At 48.2% G+C, this 18,441-nt stretch overlaps 1 protein-coding gene across 1 annotated transcript; it reads right to left on the minus strand.

The window, feature by feature from the left end:
- Positions 1 to 835: 835 nt before the first annotated feature.
- Positions 836 to 2,653, minus strand: LOC147113278 (uncharacterized). Its single transcript, XM_085994165.1, has one exon. It carries the CDS (start codon positions 2,527 to 2,529, stop codon positions 1,621 to 1,623), a length of 909 nt encoding a protein of 302 aa, XP_085850291.1. The 5' UTR covers positions 2,530 to 2,653; the 3' UTR covers positions 836 to 1,620.
- Between the last annotated feature and the right edge of the window lie 15,788 nt (positions 2,654 to 18,441).

Raw genomic sequence — 18,441 nt, forward strand, 5'->3', positions numbered from 1 at the left:
GTTTCTCTGCATCCAGCACTGTTCTCCACACTAGTGGGAGAACCGCGCTGGATTCGAGCAGTGGCATAGGAGGAGACCGAAAGAACTTGTCACGTTGAGGAAATGTTTTTCTGTAGCTGCATCCAACTATGAAGCCTTCCGTGGTCAAATAGCGTGCTGGCTCCACACTGTGTGGCTCAAGCTTGAAGTGTAGCCGTTTGGATGAAGAACACAGAGTGTTGCTGGCACCCCTGAAGGAAGATAGGAAGGATTTATTTCCCTTAGCAGAGAGGTCAATAACCAGGGGCAGAGATTTAAAGTAATTGGTCAGAAGTTTAGAGGGGAGTTGAGGAGAACTTTTTTCACCCAGAGGGTGGTGGGGGTCTGGAACTCACTGCCTGAAAGGGTGGTAGAGGCAGAAACCCTCATCACATTTAAAAAGTACTTGGATATGCACTTGGAGTGCCGTAACCTGCAGGGCTACGGACCAAGAGCTGGAAAGTGGGATTAGGCTGGATCGCTCTTTGTCGGCCGGCACGGACAAGATGGGCCGAATGGCCTCCTTCTGTGCCGTAAATTTCTATGATTCTATGAAACATGGCAAAATTGGGAGTGGCAAATAATCTTATTGTTAAATGATGAACCAGAAAGATTAAATATATTCAGCTGGAAGTTGAAATTTTCTTTTAATTATAAACTGTGGTGTGCGAGATCGGTTTTTGATTTCACACTGCTTGTGAGCGGTTCCGAAGCGCTCCCCCCTCACCGGTTCTAGACACTGGGCTTATTGCCAGACCACCTTGATGTGTTAGCCCAACTTGTGACTCGGAAGACAAATGGATCAGGTGAGACAAGGTAAGTTTTAAATCAAAGGTATCTTTATTTTTAAGGAGAATAAAACATAGAGAATGAAGAAACAATGCAGACAAAAATCATGAACACGCCTCTCAATGGGAACTAAAATTTAACACACAAGAGTAGGCCTAGTTCCACCATTCAATTAGATCATGGCTATTCTGTATCTTAACTCCATCTACCCACCTTGGTTCCATATCCCTTAATACCCTTAATTTATACATTAATACCCAGAACAGACTAAATTCATATAATAACCCAGGAGATATTGTATTACCCAATGCACCATTAGCCATTAATATCTAATAGCAACTACACCAGTTTCACACTGTACAGCAGTAAGAGCTCCAGAATCAGTAAAAGTTCATATCAGTGCCCTGAGCACTGGTTACAAAGCTTGTTAAAATTTCAGGATAGAATATTGCGATAAGAGAGAAGTATTCTTTTTTCCTTCGTAACATAGTCGCTTGATGTTAAAATATATTTGGGGAGGAATTGCTCTGGTGTCTGTAGCATGTTGTAAATATTCACAGACACAATATGGAGTCCACAGCGGGACTAGAACAGTTCTTCCCCCTTTATTGGTTACAGTCAAAATATCACAACAGAAAGTGTATGAAGAGCAGGATAAAGAGGATTGGAATTTGGAGCAAACCTTTGGAAGAAGCTCTGGGGATTGGTGCCGAGATGATCAGTGACTGGAGTGTCCTGTCTCGTGTCTCAGTCCTGATCTGGCGATAACTTGGCTTCTCTCTCTCTCCAGAGGTTGGCTTTGCCTTTTCTGTGTCAATTATTTGCTGCCATCCACGGGTTGTTGTAGATCTCAGTCAATTCCTCGAAGCGCCGGTTGAATTCCTCCTCAGTCAGAGGGTCGGAACCAGAGAGATTTCTTTCCCCTATCTCACAGTGAGTAAGGGGTAGCTCGCCATCAGGCAGTGTGAATTGCTGGTCCTCCGATGGGAGGTAGAAAGCAAAGCCCACATGGTCCCACCGGCGGTATAAAGGATATTTCGGCTTTCTGTCACCGGTTGAATCGGGTCTCCACCTCCACCCCTGGTCTGAAACAGAAACAACCGCATTGGGATCATTCGGAACTGGAGGACAATCCTGGAATAAAGGGACACCTGGAGGAAGGACAACCACTGCGTGCATGATCTCCTTTCTGTATCGGAAAGTGCCCAACACCCGGAACTCGGGTTCCTCTCCATCGCAGACCGACTGTTTATATGTTTCAATCAGGGTCTGAATATCATAGGTGAACTGGAAATTTCCGTATCGGGATTGATCCTGGAAAGCGGGAGAGTTGAAAAACACCAATAGGATATCCTCGATCTTCGGATTCCGATTTATCTCTCGGTATCTGTTGACCTCTCTCTCTTTCTCATCTGTATCTATTTGAAAGCTCCACCAGGAGAAATGCTCCTTCACTTCTTCTCCGATTGTCTTTTCAGCCTCACTCCTGAAAGCTCTGTCAGTGACGATGCCTTCGGCTCCATTAGAATTGGTGACATGGAAGAGTTTTGTGGGCCGGAATGAAGCGCGGTCCGTTGGCCGGCCTCGAAGTGTCCAGTAGTCACGGACGGAGGGGTTTGGACCATCGCCCCATTGATCCGAGCGCACATGCCTGTTGGGGTAAAAGTCTTCACGTCCAAACTTGCCTGAGTCTGTTCTGTGCCATTCCTCATAGTTGAACATGGTTCTAATTCCTTACGTGCGGCTCACAGTGTTGAGATACCGCGGCAAACGTGGGAGTCGAGACCAGAGCTAGTGAAACACAACTGCTTTTATTCTACCTCATGGCAAAGAGGAACTGGAAAAGCCCGCGCAGTCACTTAAATATTCCCCAGACAGGAAGTGCCCCGGCAGCCTGTCCCTGCGGGAAACAAGTTGCTGGAGGAAAGGGCCCGCGGCTGGGGGCGTCTGCTTAAACTGTCCGTGCCGCCGTGAGCGGATTATGTCCAGTGGTGGCGTGTTGCCACAGAGCTCCCCCCAGAATCCGCTTAGGAGGAGTGGACGAGTCGTGACGGTGGTCTGATGGTTCTGCCGCAGCGGCTCTGAGTGGTCGCCGGTCTAGTTGGTGGGGCCGGGCGGTTCGCCGCCGGCTGTGCTGGCTTGCTGGCGGGACGGCCTCTAGTTGGAGGCCGGCCCACGGGGACCTGTTCCCCTGGTTCTGTGTGTGCTGGTTTGAGCCGGTCGATGGAGACTGTCTCGACCCTGTTGCCAAGTCGCAGCTTGAAGACCTTGTCCCCGGTTTGTAGTACCTCGTACGGACCGTCGTACGGGGGTCGCAGGGGCCCGCGGTGCGCGTCGTGTTGCACGAAGACGAAGCGTGCCTGCTGTAAATTTGGCGGGACGTGAGGTGCGAGTTCGCCGTGTCGGTTGACCAGAAGTGGGGCGAACTGCTGAGCAGAAGAGAAAGAGTTGAGCCGCTGCTGTTCGGCCGACCAAGGCGTGGTAGCCTCCGGAAGGAATTCGCCTGGGACGCGCAGCGGTTGTCCGTAGACTAACTCCGCTGCCGAGGACTGGAGGTCTTCCTTGACCGCGGTGCGTAGGCCTAGTAGCACCCACGGTAGGCGGTCAGTCCAGGTACTGTCCTGCAGGCCGGCGCGGAGTGAGGCCTTGAGTGACCTGTGGAAGCGTTCACAAAGCCCGTTGGCCTGCGGGTGGTACACCGTGGTTCGGTGGAGCATCACACCGAGGTTGCGTGCTGTGGCCGTCCAGAGTTCGGAGGTGAACTGGGCGCCTCTGTCGGAGGTTATGTCGGCCGGTACGCCGAACCTTGCAACCCAGGTGTTAACGAACGCCCTGGCGATGTCGGCTGTGGTGGTGGAGGTCAGCGGCACTGCCTCAGGCCAGCGTGTGTAGCGGTCAACCATCGTGAGGAGATAAGTTTGGCCTTGCGATGGCGGCAGAGGACCGACGATGTCGACGTGTACGTGGTCGAAGCGGCGGCTGGGTACCTCGAAGTCTCCCAGGGGTGCTTTTGTGTGCAGCTGTACCTTAGCCCATTGGCAGGCGAGGCAGGAGGCGGCCCAAGTCCGAACATCTCTGCTGAGGCCGCGCCAGGCGAAGCGCTGGGAGAGGAGTTTGACGGATGCGCGGGAACCCGGGTGGGAGAGCCCGTGGAGCGCATCGAAGATGCGGCGGCGCCAGGTTGCAGGGACGACCGGCCTGGGTTGGTCGAGTGAGACGTCGCAAGTGACTGCCGTGGCTTCGGGCCCGTGCGCGACCTCGACTAGGCGTAGCCCTGGCAAGCTGGTAGCCGCCGAGAGGAGGTCTGGATCCGTGAGCTGGGCCGCAGCTAGTTGCGCGTAGTCGACCGCGAGGTGATTCGCACAGATGGCGGGACGGGAAAGGCAGTCGGCGACAACGTTGTCTCTACCGGAGACGTGCTGGATGTCCGTAGTAAACTCGGACACGGCCGCGAGCTGGCGTTGCTGCCTAGCGGACCAGGGTTCGGTGTGCTTGGCCATCGCGTATGTGAGCGGCTTGTGGTCCACGTACGCGGTGAAGGGGCGGCCTTCCAGGAGGAACCTGAAATGGCAGACCGACAGGTGGAGCGCGAGAAGCTCGCGGTCGAAAGTGGAGTATTTGACCTCCGGGGGGCGCAGTTGGCGGCTGTAGAAGGCAAGTGGCTGCCACGCACCATTGACCCACTGCTCGAACACGGCGCCGACCGCGTGGTCGGAGGCGTCGGTGGTGAGCGCGACCCGGGCATCGGCCCTCAGGTGTGCGAGCAGGGTGGCGTCGGCGAGCGCGTTTTTGGTGGCGTCGAAGGCGGCTGACGTGTCAGTGGTCCAGGCTACGTCCATCTTGCCGGATTTACCTCGGAGGGAGTCGTATAGGGGCTTCATGAGGGCTGCAGCTCTGGGGATGAACCTGTTGTAGAAGTTCACCATCCCGAGGAACTCCTGAAGGCCCTTGATGGTTGTGGGGCGGGGGAATTGCTGGACGGCCTGCACCTTGTTGGGCAGGGGGACGGCCCCAGCAGGGGTGATGTGGTGACCGAGAAAATCGATCTCGGTTAGGCCGAATTGGCACTTCGCCGGGCTGAGGATGAGCCCGTGTTGGGCTAGGCGCCCGAACAGGATGCGAAGGTGTTCGAGGTGTTCCTGTTTGGAGGAGCTGGCCACGAGAATGTCGTCTAGATAGACGAATAGGAAGTTCAGGTCCCGGAGGACTGAGTCCATAAGGCGCTGGAAAGCCTGGGCTGCATTCTTGAGGCCGAAGGGCATCCTCAGGAACTCGAACAGGCCGAATGGGGTGATGACGGCCGTTTTGGGGATGTCTGCGGGGTGTACGGGGACTTGGTGGTAACCGTGCACCAGGTCGACTTTGGAAAAGACGGTTCACCCGGCCAGTCGGGCCAAGAAGTCCTGGATGTGTGGCACCGGGTATCGGTCGGGGGTGGTGGCGTCATTGAGGCGGCGGTAGTCCCCGCAAGGGCGCCAGCCTCCGCCGGGCTTGGGGGCGATGTGGAGGGGTGAGGCCCAAGGGCTGCTGGAGCGGCGGATGATGCCGAGTTGTTCCATGGTGGTGAACTCGGCCCGCGCGATTTCCAGCTTGGCCGGGTTGAGTCTGCGGGCGTGGGCAGAAACTGGGGGGCCGGTGGTGGGGATATAGTGCTCCACACCGTGTTTGTCGGCTTTGGCCAAAAAGGTCGGGTTAGTGAGGGCGGGAAACTCAGCTAGGAGTGCCGAGTAGTCGTCCGTGGCTCTGGCGAGGCAGTAGGTCATCAGGCCGGCCGAACGGGCCGGGGTAAATGCGCCGGGGATGGGGGCCATAGTGTTGATGTCGACGAGGCGGTGCCTCGGAATGTCGACAAGGAGGCCGTGGGCGCGTAGGAAGTCGGCGCCGATGAGTGGGCAGAGGACCTTGGCTGTGAGGAACTCCCAGCGGTAGCGGCGGCCCGCGAGGTCGAGCGTGACCATGCGGGTGCCATATGTGCGGATGTCAGAGCCATTGGCTGCGGCCAGCGTGATACCCCGTGTGCCGCGTTGGATTTCGAGGGCGGAGGCGGGGGTGATGCTGTGCTGGGCCCCTGTGTCGCACAGAAATCGGCAGTTGGTTCTGTCGTCGGTGACGTACAGTAGAGGCCCCGTTTGCCCCACGGCCATCGCGGGGGCCGGTGCGGGGGGGGTTTGAAAGTACACGGTGGCGTGCAGCGTTGGGCCCTAGTGCCAAAACGGGTGTGGTAGTAGCAGTGACCCGGAGTGGTAGGGCGGTCGGGCCTAGTGGGCCGGGAAGACCGCGTGGTCGTTGCCGTGAGGTCAGGCGCGACGTCGCGAGCGGACTGTGCAGAGAGCAGCCGGTCGGCCTTTTCGGCTATGTCATTCAGGTCCGTGGAGCCAGACGCCACAATGAGCGGGCGGATGCTGGCGGGGAGCTGCCGAATGAAAAGCGTGTGAAAGAGGGTTTTTGTCGTCCGAGAGGGACAGCATGTGGGAAAGCAGGTCTGATGGTGAAGCATCACCAAGGCCGGGGAGGTCAAGGAGTTGGCAGTGGCGCTGGTAAGAGGACGTTTGAAATTTTTTAAGGAGCGCAGCCTTCAGATGTTCGTACTTGCCTTCTGGTGGTGGATCCTGCAGCGCTGCCCAAACCTTGGGGACTGTGGCATAGGTGAGAGAGGAGACGAGGTAGTCGTACTTTGTGGCGTCGACTGTAATGTGTTTCAGCCGGAATCTGGACTCAGCTTGAACAAACCAGGCTTCGGCTAGGTTCTCCCAAAAGTCCGGTAATTTAACCGTGACTGCGTTTGTATCCGCCATGCTAGCTTAGGATTCGTCCTGAGCGTCGGGGTCACCAGTGTTGAGATACCGCGGCAAACGTGGGAGTCAAGACCAGAGCTAGTAAAACACAACTGCTTTTATTCTACCTCATGGCAAAGAGGAACTGGAAAAGCCCGCGCATCCACTTAAATATTCCCCAGACAGGAAGTGCTCCCGGCAGCCTGTCCCTGCGGGAAACAAGTTGCTGGAGGAAAGGGCCCCCGGCTGGGGGCGTCTGCTTAAACTGTCCGTGCCGCCGTGAGCGGATTATGTCCAGTGGTGGCGTGTCGCCACAACAGCTTCTATAAGAACTGATTGCCAGGGCGTTGTCCCGGAAATAAACAGAGTGCTTTTATTCAATGGGATTGTTGGGTTTCAGTCCCGCCTCCATCGACTTGTGGCCAACCCACGCTATTTTTCCCTTGATTGACCAGCACCCGCAGTATTCTGCTGATATACTGATTCTGGAGCTCTTACTGCTGTACAGTGTGAAACTGGTGTAGTTGGTATTAGATATTAATGGTTAATGGTGCATTGGGTACTACAATATTTCATAGAAACATAGAAGATAGGAGCAGGAGTAGGCCATTCAGCCCCTTGAGCCTGCTCCGCCATTCAATGCGATCATGGCTGATCATCCAAACTCAGTACCCGGTCCCTGCCTTCTCCCCATATCCCTTGATCCCTTTAGTCTTAAGAAATATATCCAACTCCTTCTTGAATATATTTAATGAATTGGCCTCAACTGCCTTCTGTGGTAGAGAATTCCACAGGTTCACCACTCTCTGGGTGAAGAAATTCCTCCTCATCTCAGTCCTAAATGGCTTACCCCTTTATCGTTAGACTGTGACCCCTGGTTCTGGACTCCCCCGCCATTGGGAACATCCTTCCTGCATCTAGTCTGTCTAGTCCTGTTAGAATTTTATAAGTTTCAATCATTCCTGGGGTTATTATATGAATTTAGTCTTTTCTGGGTGTTATTGTATAAATGATGGGTATTAAAGGTCACAGAATCAAGGCTGGATGGGTGAACTAAGATGGGCGATTGGCTTCCCTCATCTGTAATTATTTTATGATCTTGTGGTTAGAGTGTCTCCATATAATATCGTGTGAATCGAGATGGGAAACTCAGTATTTTTATTATAGATTTGATACAAACAGACTCCTGGAATATCTCAGTGCTCGCTGCTGTTAAACAGTTGAATCATCGAGTGATTGCAGCTCCCTACAGAGTGCAGCAGAGCATAACTAACCCTCACTCACACAATCTCCCTGGTAACAGCTGATTGAATCCCAGAGCTTTGTTCTCATTGGTCAGTGGATCCCCATTTATCCCTGGTCACTATATTTCTGGATTATTTGTGCATTGAGTAACCCTGTGTGAAAAAATCACCGAGTTAAAATAATGAAGGATGAGCAGGAAACACACTGGGGCCAGTTCGACCTGGATAAGCTGAGGCTATTTGCCAGAACAACACAATAGCTATAACCTACCCTTAGTATCTGTGACAAGCTAGAACACAATGACGTGGCTTTTTTGGAAAATTGTACCATGGGAATTTATCTTTCCAGTTGCATCGATGTAATCACTGATAGATACAGAACATAGGAACATTAGGAGGCCATTCAGCCCCTCGAGCCTGCTCCGCCATTCAATGGGCTCATGGCTGCTCTGCACCTCAACTCTTTACCTGCCTTAGTTCCATATCCCTTGATAGAACCATAGACATAGAAGATAGGAGCAGGAGTAGGCCATTCGGCCCCTCGAGCCTGCTCCGCCATTCAATGAGATCATGGCTGATCATCCAAATTCAGTACCCTGTCCCTGCTTTCTCCCCATATCCCTTGATCCCTTTAGCCTTAAGAAATCTATCTAACTCCTTCTTGAATATATTTAATGAATTGGCCTCAACTGCCTTCTGTGGTAGAGAATTCCACAGGTTCACCACTCTCTGGGTGAAGAAATTCCTCCTCATCTCAGTCCTAAATGGCTCACCCCTTATCCTTAGGCTGTGACCCCTGGTTCTGGACTCCCCGGCCATCGGGAACATCCTTCCTGCATTTAGTCTGTCTAGTCCTGTTAGAATTTTATAAGTTTCAATCATTCCTGGGGTTATTATATGAATTTAGTCTTTTCTGGGTGTTATTGTATAAATGATGGGTATTAAAGGTCACAGAATCAAGGCTGGATCGGTGAACTAAGATGGGCGAATGGCTTCCCTCATCTGTAATTATTTTATGATCTTGTGGTTAGAGTGTCTCCATATAATATCGTGTGAATCGAGATGGGAAACTCAGTATTTTTATTATAGATTTGATACAAACAGACTCCTGGAATATCTCAGTGCTCGCTGCTGTTAAACAGTTGAATCATCGAGTGATTGCAGCTCCCTACAGAGTGCAGCAGAGCATAACTAACCCTCACTCACACAATCTCCCTGGTAACAGCTGATTGAATCCCAGAGCTTTGTTCTCATTGGTCAGTGGATCCCCATTTATCCCTGGTCACTATATTTCTGGATTATTTGTGCATTGAGTAACCCTGTGTGAAAAAATCACCGAGTTAAAATAATGAAGGATGAGCAGGAAACACACTGGGGCCAGTTCGACCTGGATAAGCTGAGGCTATTTGCCAGAACAACACAATAGCTATAACCTACCCTTAGTATCTGTGACAAGCTAGAACACAATGACGTGGCTTTTTTGGAAAATTGTACCATGGGAATTTATCTTTCCAGTTGCATCGATGTAATCACTGATAGATACAGAACATAGGAACATTAGGAGGCCATTCAGCCCCTCGAGCCTGCTCCGCCATTCAATGGGCTCATGGCTGCTCTGCACCTCAACTCTTTACCTGCCTTAGTTCCATATCCCTTGATAGAACCATAGACATAGAAGATAGGAGCAGGAGTAGGCCATTCGGCCCCTCGAGCCTGCTCCGCCATTCAATGAGATCATGGCTGATCATCCAAATTCAGTACCCTGTCCCTGCTTTCTCCCCATATCCCTTGATCCCTTTAGCCTTAAGAAATCTATCTAACTCCTTCTTGAATATATTTAATGAATTGGCCTCAACTGCCTTCTGTGGTAGAGAATTCCACAGGTTCACCACTCTCTGGGTGAAGAAATTCCTCCTCATCTCAGTCCTAAATGGCTTACCCCTTATCCTTAGACTGTGACCCCTGGTTCTGGACTCCCCGGCCATCGGGAACATCCTTCCTGCATTTAGTCTGTCTAGTCCTGTTAGAATTTTATAAGTTTCAATCATTCCTGGGGTTATTATATGAATTTAGTCTTTTCTGGGTGTTATTGTATAAATGATGGGTATTAAAGGTCACAGAATCAAGGCTGGATCGGTGAACTAAGATGGGCGAATGGCTTCCCTCATCTGTAATTATTTTATGATCTTGTGGTTAGAGTGTCTCCATATAATATCGTGTGAATCGAGATGGGAAACTCAGTATTTTTATTATAGATTTGATACAAACAGACTCCTGGAATATCTCAGTGCTCGCTGCTGTTAAACAGTTGAATCATCGAGTGATTGCAGCTCCCTACAGAGTGCAGCAGAGCATAACTAACCCTCACTCACACAATCTCCCTGGTAACAGCTGATTGAATCCCAGAGCTTTGTTCTCATTGGTCAGTGGATCCCCATTTATCCCTGGTCACTATATTTCTGGATTATTTGTGCATTGAGTAACCCTGTGTGAAAAAATCACCGAGTTAAAATAATGAAGGATGAGCAGGAAACACACTGGGGCCAGTTCGACCTGGATAAGCTGAGGCTATTTGCCAGAACAACACAATAGCTATAACCTACCCTTAGTATCTGTGACAAGCTAGAACACAATGACGTGGCTTTTTTGGAAAATTGTACCATGGGAATTTATCTTTCCAGTTGCATCGATGTAATCACTGATAGATACAGAACATAGGAACATTAGGAGGCCATTCAGCCCCTTGAGCCTGCTCCGCCATTCAATGGGCTCATGGCTGCTCTGCACCTCAACTCTTTACCTGCCTTAGTTCCATATCCCTTGATAGAACCATAGACATAGAAGATAGGAGCAGGAGTAGGCCATTCGGCCCCTCGAGCCTGCTCCGCCATTCAATGAGATCATGGCTGATCATCCAAATTCAGTACCCTGTCCCTGCCTTCTCCCCATATCCCTTGATCCCTTTAGCCTTAAGAAATATATCTAACTCCTTCTTGAATATATTTAATGAATTGGCCTCAACTGCCTTCTGTGGTAGAGAATTCCACAGGTTCACCACTCTCTGGGTGAAGAAATTCCTCCTCATCTCAGTCCTAAATGGCTTACCCCTTATCCTTAGACTGTGACCCCTGGTTCTGGACTCCCCGGCCATCGGGAACATCCTTCCTGCATTTAGTCTGTCTAGTCCTGTTAGAATTTTATAAGTTTCAATCATTCCTGGGGTTATTATATGAATTTAGTCTTTTCTGGGTGTTATTGTATAAATGATGGGTATTAAAGGTCACAGAATCAAGGCTGGATCGGTGAACTAAGATGGGCGAATGGCTTCCCTCATCTGTAATTATTTTATGATCTTGTGGTTAGAGTGTCTCCATATAATATCGTGTGAATCGAGATGGGAAACTCAGTATTTTTATTATAGATTTGATACAAACAGACTCCTGGAATATCTCAGTGCTCGCTGCTGTTAAACAGTTGAATCATCGAGTGATTGCAGCTCCCTACAGAGTGCAGCAGAGCATAACTAACCCTCACTCACACAATCTCCCTGGTAACAGCTGATTGAATCCCAGAGCTTTGTTCTCATTGGTCAGTGGATCCCCATTTATCCCTGGTCACTATATTTCTGGATTATTTGTGCATTGAGTAACCCTGTGTGAAAAAATCACCGAGTTAAAATAATGAAGGATGAGCAGGAAACACACTGGGGCCAGTTCGACCTGGATAAGCTGAGGCTATTTGCCAGAACAACACAATAGCTATAACCTACCCTTAGTATCTGTGACAAGCTAGAACACAATGACGTGGCTTTTTTGGAAAATTGTACCATGGGAATTTATCTTTCCAGTTGCATCGATGTAATCACTGATAGATACAGAACATAGGAACATTAGGAGGCCATTCAGCCCCTCGAGCCTGCTCCGCCATTCAATGGGCTCATGGCTGCTCTGCACCTCAACTCTTTACCTGCCTTAGTTCCATATCCCTTGATAGAACCATAGACATAGAAGATAGGAGCAGGAGTAGGCCATTCGGCCCCTCGAGCCTGCTCCGCCATTCAATGAGATCATGGCTGATCATCCAAATTCAGTACCCTGTCCCTGCCTTCTCCCCATATCCCTTGATCCCTTTAGCCTTAAGAAATATATCTAACTCCTTCTTGAATATATTTAATGAATTGGCCTCCACTGCCTTCTGTGGTAGAGAATTCCACAGGTTCACCACTCTCTGGGTGAAGAAATTCCTCCTCATCTCTGTCTGAAATGGCTTACCCCTTATCCTTAGACTGTGACCCCTGGTTCTGGACTCCCCCGCCATTGGGAACATCCTTCCTGCATCTAGTCTGTCTAGTCCTGTTAGAATTTTATAAGTTTCAATCATTCCTGGGGTTATTATATGAATTTAGTCTTTTCTGGGTGTTATTGTATAAATGATGGGTATTAAAGGTCACAGAATCAAGGCTGGATGGGTGAACTAAGATGGGCGAATGGCTTCCCTCATCTGTAATTATTTTATGATCTTGTGGTTAGAGTGTCTCCATATAATATCGTGTGAATCGAGATGGGAAACTCAGTATTTTTATTATAGATTTGATACAAACAGACTCCTGGAATATCTCAGTGCTCGCTGCTGTTAAACAGTTGAATCATCGAGTGATTGCAGCTCCCTACAGAGTGCAGCAGAGCATAACTAACCCTCACTCACACAATCTCCCTGGTAACAGCTGATTGAATCCCAGAGCTTTGTTCTCATTGGTCAGTGGATCCCCATTTATCCCTGGTCACTATATTTCTGGATTATTTGTGCATTGAGTAACCCTGTGTGAAAAAATCACCGAGTTAAAATAATGAAGGATGAGCAGGAAACACACTGGGGCCAGTTCGACCTGGATAAGCTGAGGCTATTTGCCAGAACAACACAATAGCTATAACCTACCCTTAGTATCTGTGACAAGCTAGAACACAATGACGTGGCTTTTTTGGAAAATTGTACCATGGGAATTTATCTTTCCAGTTGCATCGATGTAATCACTGATAGATACAGAACATAGGAACATTAGGAGGCCATTCAGCCCCTCGAGCCTGCTCCGCCATTCAATGGGCTCATGGCTGCTCTGCACCTCAACTCTTTACCTGCCTTAGTTCCATATCCCTTGATAGAACCATAGACATAGAAGATAGGAGCAGGAGTAGGCCATTCGGCCCCTCGAGCCTGCTCCGCCATTCAATGAGATCATGGCTGATCATCCAAATTCAGTACCCTGTCCCTGCTTTCTCCCCATATCCCTTGATCCCTTTAGCCTTAAGAAATCTATCTAACTCCTTCTTGAATATATTTAATGAATTGGCCTCAACTGCCTTCTGTGGTAGAGAATTCCACAGGTTCACCACTCTCTGGGTGAAGAAATTCCTCCTCATCTCAGTCCTAAATGGCTTACCCCTTATCCTTAGACTGTGACCCCTGGTTCTGGACTCCCCGGCCATCGGGAACATCCTTCCTGCATTTAGTCTGTCTAGTCCTGTTAGAATTTTATAAGTTTCAATCATTCCTGGGGTTATTATATGAATTTAGTCTTTTCTGGGTGTTATTGTATAAATGATGGGTATTAAAGGTCACAGAATCAAGGCTGGATCGGTGAACTAAGATGGGCGAATGGCTTCCCTCATCTGTAATTATTTTATGATCTTGTGGTTAGAGTGTCTCCATATAATATCGTGTGAATCGAGATGGGAAACTCAGTATTTTTATTATAGATTTGATACAAACAGACTCCTGGAATATCTCAGTGCTCGCTGCTGTTAAACAGTTGAATCATCGAGTGATTGCAGCTCCCTACAGAGTGCAGCAGAGCATAACTAACCCTCACTCACACAATCTCCCTGGTAACAGCTGATTGAATCCCAGAGCTTTGTTCTCATTGGTCAGTGGATCCCCATTTATCCCTGGTCACTATATTTCTGGATTATTTGTGCATTGAGTAACCCTGTGTGAAAAAATCACCGAGTTAAAATAATGAAGGATGAGCAGGAAACACACTGGGGCCAGTTCGACCTGGATAAGCTGAGGCTATTTGCCAGAACAACACAATAGCTATAACCTACCCTTAGTATCTGTGACAAGCTAGAACACAATGACGTGGCTTTTTTGGAAAATTGTACCATGGGAATTTATCTTTCCAGTTGCATCGATGTAATCACTGATAGATACAGAACATAGGAACATTAGGAGGCCATTCAGCCCCTCGAGCCTGCTCCGCCATTCAATGGGCTCATGGCTGCTCTGCACCTCAACTCTTTACCTGCCTTAGTTCCATATCCCTTGATAGAACCATAGACATAGAAGATAGGAGCAGGAGTAGGCCATTCGGCCCCTCGAGCCTGCTCCGCCATTCAATGAGATCATGGCTGATCATCCAAATTCAGTACCCTGTCCCTGCCTTCTCCCCATATCCCTTGATCCCTTTAGCCTTAAGAAATATATCTAACTCCTTCTTGAATATATTTAATGAATTGGCCTCCACTGCCTTCTGTGGTAGAGAATTCCACAGGTTCACCACTCTCTGGGTGAAGAAATTCCTCCTCATCTCTGTCTGAAATGGCTTACCCCTTATCCTTAGACTGTGACCCCTGGTTCTGGACTCCCCCGCCATTGGGAACATCCTTCCTGCATCTAGTCTGTCTAGTCCTGTTAGAATTTTATAAGTTTCAATCATTCCTGGGGTTATTATATGAATTTAGTCTTTTCTGGGTGTTATTGTATAAATGATGGGTATTAAAGGTCACAGAATCAAGGCTGGATGGGTGAACTAAGATGGGCGAATGGCTTCCCTCATCTGTAATTATTTTATGATCTTGTGGTTAGAGTGTCTCCATATAATATCGTGTGAATCGAGATGGGAAACTCAGTATTTTTATTATAGATTTGATACAAACAGACTCCTGGAATATCTCAGTGCTCGCTGCTGTTAAACAGTTGAATCATCGAGTGATTGCAGCTCCCTACAGAGTGCAGCAGAGCATAACTAACCCTCACTCACACAATCTCCCTGGTAACAGCTGATTGAATCCCAGAGCTTTGTTCTCATTGGTCAGTGGATCCCCATTTATCCCTGGTCACTATATTTCTGGATTATTTGTGCATTGAGTAACCCTGTGTGAAAAAATCACCGAGTTAAAATAATGAAGGATGAGCAGGAAACACACTGGGGCCAGTTCGACCTGGATAAGCTGAGGCTATTTGCCAGAACAACACAATAGCTATAACCTACCCTTAGTATCTGTGACAAGCTAGAACACAATGACGTGGCTTTTTTGGAAAATTGTACCATGGGAATTTATCTTTCCAGTTGCATCGATGTAATCACTGATAGATACAGAACATAGGAACATTAGGAGGCCATTCAGCCCCTCGAGCCTGCTCCGCCATTCAATGGGCTCATGGCTGCTCTGCACCTCAACTCTTTACCTGCCTTAGTTCCATATCCCTTGATAGAACCATAGACATAGAAGATAGGAGCAGGAGTAGGCCATTCGGCCCCTCGAGCCTGCTCCGCCATTCAATGAGATCATGGCTGATCATCCAAATTCAGTACCCTGTCCCTGCCTTCTCCCCATATCCCTTGATCCCTTTAGCCTTAAGAAATATATCTAACTCCTTCTTGAATATATTTAATGAATTGGCCTCAACTGCCTTCTGTGGTAGAGAATTCCACAGGTTCACCACTCTCTGGGTGAAGAAATTCCTCCTCATCTCAGTCCTAAATGGCTTACCCCTTATCCTTAGACTGTGACCCCTGGTTCTGGACTCCCCGGCCATCGGGAACATCCTTCCTGCATTTAGTCTGTCTAGTCCTGTTAGAATTTTATAAGTTTCAATCATTCCTGGGGTTATTATATGAATTTAGTCTTTTCTGGGTGTTATTGTATAAATGATGGGTATTAAAGGTCACAGAATCAAGGCTGGATCGGTGAACTAAGATGGGCGAATGGCTTCCCTCATCTGTAATTATTTTATGATCTTGTGGTTAGAGTGTCTCCATATAATATCGTGTGAATCGAGATGGGAAACTCAGTATTTTTATTATAGATTTGATACAAACAGACTCCTGGAATATCTCAGTGCTCGCTGCTGTTAAACAGTTGAATCATCGAGTGATTGCAGCTCCCTACAGAGTGCAGCAGAGCATAACTAACCCTCACTCACACAATCTCCCTGGTAACAGCTGATTGAATCCCAGAGCTTTGTTCTCATTGGTCAGTGGATCCCCATTTATCCCTGGTCACTATATTTCTGGATTATTTGTGCATTGAGTAACCCTGTGTGAAAAAATCACCGAGTTAAAATAATGAAGGATGAGCAGGAAACACACTGGGGCCAGTTCGACCTGGATAAGCTGAGGCTATTTGCCAGAACAACACAATAGCTATAACCTACCCTTAGTATCTGTGACAAGCTAGAACACAATGACGTGGCTTTTTTGGAAAATTGTACCATGGGAATTTATCTTTCCAGTTGCATCGATGTAATCACTGATAGATACAGAACATAGGAACATTAGGAGGCCATTCAGCCCCTCGAGCCTGCTCCGCCATTCAATGGGCTCATGGCTGCTCTGCACCTCAACTCTTTACCTGCCTTAGTTCCATATCCCTTGATAGAACCATAGACATAGAAGATAGGAGCAGGAGTAGGCCATTCGGCCCCTCGAGCCTGCTCCGCCATTCAATGAGATCATGGCTGATCATCCAAATTCAGTACCCTGTCCCTGCCTTCTCCCCATATCCCTTGATCCCTTTAGCCTTAAGAAATATATCTAACTCCTTCTTGAATATATTTAATGAATTGGCCTCCACTGCCTTCTGTGGTAGAGAATTCCACAGGTTCACCACTCTCTGGGTGAAGAAATTCCTCCTCATCTCTGTCTGAAATGGCTTACCCCTTATCCTTAGACTGTGACCCCTGGTTCTGGACTCCCCCGCCATTGGGAACATCCTTCCTGCATCTAGTCTGTCTAGTCCTGTTAGAATTTTATAAGTTTCAATCATTCCTGGGGTTATTATATGAATTTAGTCTTTTCTGGGTGTTATTGTATAAATGATGGGTATTAAAGGTCACAGAATCAAGGCTGGATGGGTGAACTAAGATGGGCGAATGGCTTCCCTCATCTGTAATTATTTTATGATCTTGTGGTTAGAGTGTCTCCATATAATATCGTGTGAATCGAGATGGGAAACTCAGTATTTTTATTATAGATTTGATACAAACAGACTCCTGGAATATCTCAGTGCTCGCTGCTGTTAAACAGTTGAATCATCGAGTGATTGCAGCTCCCTACAGAGTGCAGCAGAGCATAACTAACCCTCACTCACACAATCTCCCTGGTAACAGCTGATTGAATCCCAGAGCTTTGTTCTCATTGGTCAGTGGATCCCCATTTATCCCTGGTCACTATATTTCTGGATTATTTGTGCATTGAGTAACCCTGTGTGAAAAAATCACCGAGTTAAAATAATGAAGGATGAGCAGGAAACACACTGGGGCCAGTTCGACCTGGATAAGCTGAGGCTATTTGCCAGAACAACACAATAGCTATAACCTACCCTTAGTATCTGTGACAAGCTAGAACACAATGACGTGGCTTTTTTGGAAAATTGTACCATGGGAATTTATCTTTCCAGTTGCATCGATGTAATCACTGATAGATACAGAACATAGGAACATTAGGAGGCCATTCAGCCCCTCGAGCCTGCTCCGCCATTCAATGGGCTCATGGCTGCTCTGCACCTCAACTCTTTACCTGCCTTAGTTCCATATCCCTTGATAGAACCATAGACATAGAAGATAGGAGCAGGAGTAGGCCATTCGGCCCCTCGAGCCTGCTCCGCCATTCAATGAGATCATGGCTGATCATCCAAATTCAGTACCCTGTCCCTGCCTTCTCCCCATATCCCTTGATCCCTTTAGCCTTAAGAAATATATCTAACTCCTTCTTGAATATATTTAATGAATTGGCCTCAATTGCCTTCTGTGGTAGAGAATTCCACAGGTTCACCACTCTCTGGGTGAAGAAATTCCTCCTCATCTCAGTCCTAAATGGCTTACCCCTTATCCTTAGACTGTGACCCCTGGTTCTGGACTCCCCCTTACTTGATACCCTTACTCAACAAACATCTACTGATCTCAGTCTTGAAAGCTGCAATTGTGCTAGATTCTACAGCCTTTTGGGGAGAAGTTCCAGATTTCCACTACCCTTTGTGTGAAAAACTACTTCCTGATTTCTCTCCTGCATGACCGGGCTCTAATTTTAATATGCCCCCTTTGTTCTGGATTCCCCCACCAGAGGACATAAGTTTCTCCGTATCTATCCTAACAAATCCCTCTAACATTTTAAACACTTCAGTCAGATCACCCCTCAATCTTCTATACTCGAGGGAATACAAGCCAGGTTATGCAACCTGTCCTCATAATTTAACCCTTTTAGCCCCGGTATCAGTCTGGTGAATCTGCGCTGCCCCCCCCTCCAAGGCCAATATATCCTTCCTGAGGAGCGGGGCCCAGAAACTGAACAGAGTTACTCCAGATGGGGTCTGACCAAAGCTCTGTACAAATACAATCAT

The sequence above is a fragment of the Somniosus microcephalus genome, chromosome 8 (genome assembly GCF_052327205.1).
Source record: "Somniosus microcephalus isolate GS21.2 chromosome 8, FLI_Smic_1.0, whole genome shotgun sequence".
NCBI classification, from domain to species: domain Eukaryota; kingdom Metazoa; phylum Chordata; class Chondrichthyes; order Squaliformes; family Somniosidae; genus Somniosus; species Somniosus microcephalus.

Excerpts from the sequence above, each read along its gene's own strand:
- LOC147113278 (XM_085994165.1), bottom strand. The coding sequence starts at position 2,529 with ATGTTCAACTATGAGGAATGGCACAGAACAGACTCAGGCAAGTTTGGA.